Genomic DNA, 1,620 nt, shown 5'->3' on the forward strand with positions numbered 1-1,620 from the left:
AAGTGTTTAAGTGCAAAGATTTTTGGCATACTAATTTACCCACCCTCTTAGTATTCATCAAACAATACTGCTAAAATTCTGAATAAACTTTCAATAAAATATGGCCAGACCATGAAAACTTCTTACCTCTGTTATGCTCCTAGGACTAGGCCATTCCAGAATTGCTCTAACCTTCTCTGAATCCATCTTGATACCGTCTGCAGAAACAATAAATCCCAAAAATACCAGATTCTCTTGCATAAAACTACACTTTTTTAGGTTTGCATAAAGTTGCTCTTTTCCCAACACATCCAATATGATCCACAAATGCTGCAAGTGCTCCTCTTTGCTCTTACTAAAAATTAAAATGTCATCAAAATAAACTACAACTAACTTACCAATGTAAGGTCAAAGTACTGTATTCATCAATCGCATGAAGGTATTGTGTGCATTAGACAACCCAAATGGCATCACCATCTACTCATATAATCAATCTCTAGTCTTGAAAGTAGTCTTCCATTCATCCCCTTCTCGGATCCGAATTTGGTGATACCTACTTCTCAAATCAATTTTTACTGAAATACTGAGCCCTTGCAAGAACATCCATCATGTCATCCAAGTGAGGTATAGGGGACTGGTATTTGATGGTAATTATATTGATTGCATGGCTATCTGTGCACATCCTCCATGTACCATCTTTCTTTGGTGTTAATAATGTTGGTATAGCACATGGACTCATGCTTTCTTGCACAACACCTTTTTTCATAAGCTCCATCACCTGCTTGTTGAGTTCTACATGTTGTGTAGGGCTCATCCTATATGCTACCTAATTAGGTAAAGATGCTCCCAGAATTATATCAAGATGATGTTGAATATCTCCCTTCGGTGGAAGAACATCAGGTAGCTCATCAGGTATAGCATCACTATATTCTTTGAGTACCTTTTCTACTTCAGCAAGTATTGGTATCCCTCCTCCTTCCTCCTTTTGCACCATTAATGCATAAAAAAATCCTATCACCTTCATCTCCTTAACAAGCTCTCTTTCAAAAAACATATTCTTAGCTTCCCCTACATCCTTGAGGGGTAATAAGATGATTTTCGACCCCTCCATCCAAAATGTATATGTATTCCTTTCCCCATCATGCATGACCTTTCTTCCATATTGCCAAGGCCTCCCCAATAATACATGACATGCGTCCATTGCAATGAAATCACACCAGACCTCATCTTTGTAAGTTTTTCCTATAGAAAACTTGATCAGGCACCTCTTATCAACAGTAACTTCATTCCCCTTCTTAAACCATGCAATACGGTAAGGGTGAGGATGTTTCTCACACTGTAAATTCAACTTATCTACCATCTCTCTGGAAGCCATATTCTCACAACTACCATTGTCAATAATAACTTGACATACCTTTCCTCCTGAGGTGCATCAGGTTTTAAAAAAATTGGTTCGAAGCCATGAGTTATCAGAGCTTTGAATCTGTGTTTTCTCCTTCTTTGGGATTATCAAGGTTCTCCTTATCATGAGGTTTTCTCCTCCGTCTAGGAGGACTTCTAAATCAGCTCCATTATTTTCAGATTTAGCTAAAATCACCCTGGATGATCCTCCTTGATTTCTATCTTGCATGTTAAAATTTG

At 37.9% G+C, this 1,620-nt stretch overlaps 1 protein-coding gene across 1 annotated transcript; it reads right to left on the minus strand.

The window, feature by feature from the left end:
• Positions 1-805: 805 nt before the first annotated feature.
• Positions 806-1,354, minus strand: LOC131047785 (uncharacterized). The gene has a single exon (XM_057981569.2). The coding sequence runs from the start codon at positions 1,352-1,354 to the stop codon at positions 806-808; it is 549 nt and encodes a 182-aa protein (XP_057837552.2).
• Between the last annotated feature and the right edge of the window lie 266 nt (positions 1,355-1,620).

The sequence above is a fragment of the Cryptomeria japonica genome, chromosome 8 (assembly GCF_030272615.1).
Source record: "Cryptomeria japonica chromosome 8, Sugi_1.0, whole genome shotgun sequence".
Classification (NCBI taxonomy): Eukaryota; Viridiplantae; Streptophyta; class Pinopsida; order Cupressales; family Cupressaceae; genus Cryptomeria; species Cryptomeria japonica.

Coding starts and splice junctions, on each gene's coding strand:
- LOC131047785 (XM_057981569.2), bottom strand. CDS start 1,354: ATGGCTTCCAGAGAGATGGTAGATAAGTTGAATTTACAGTGTGAGAAA.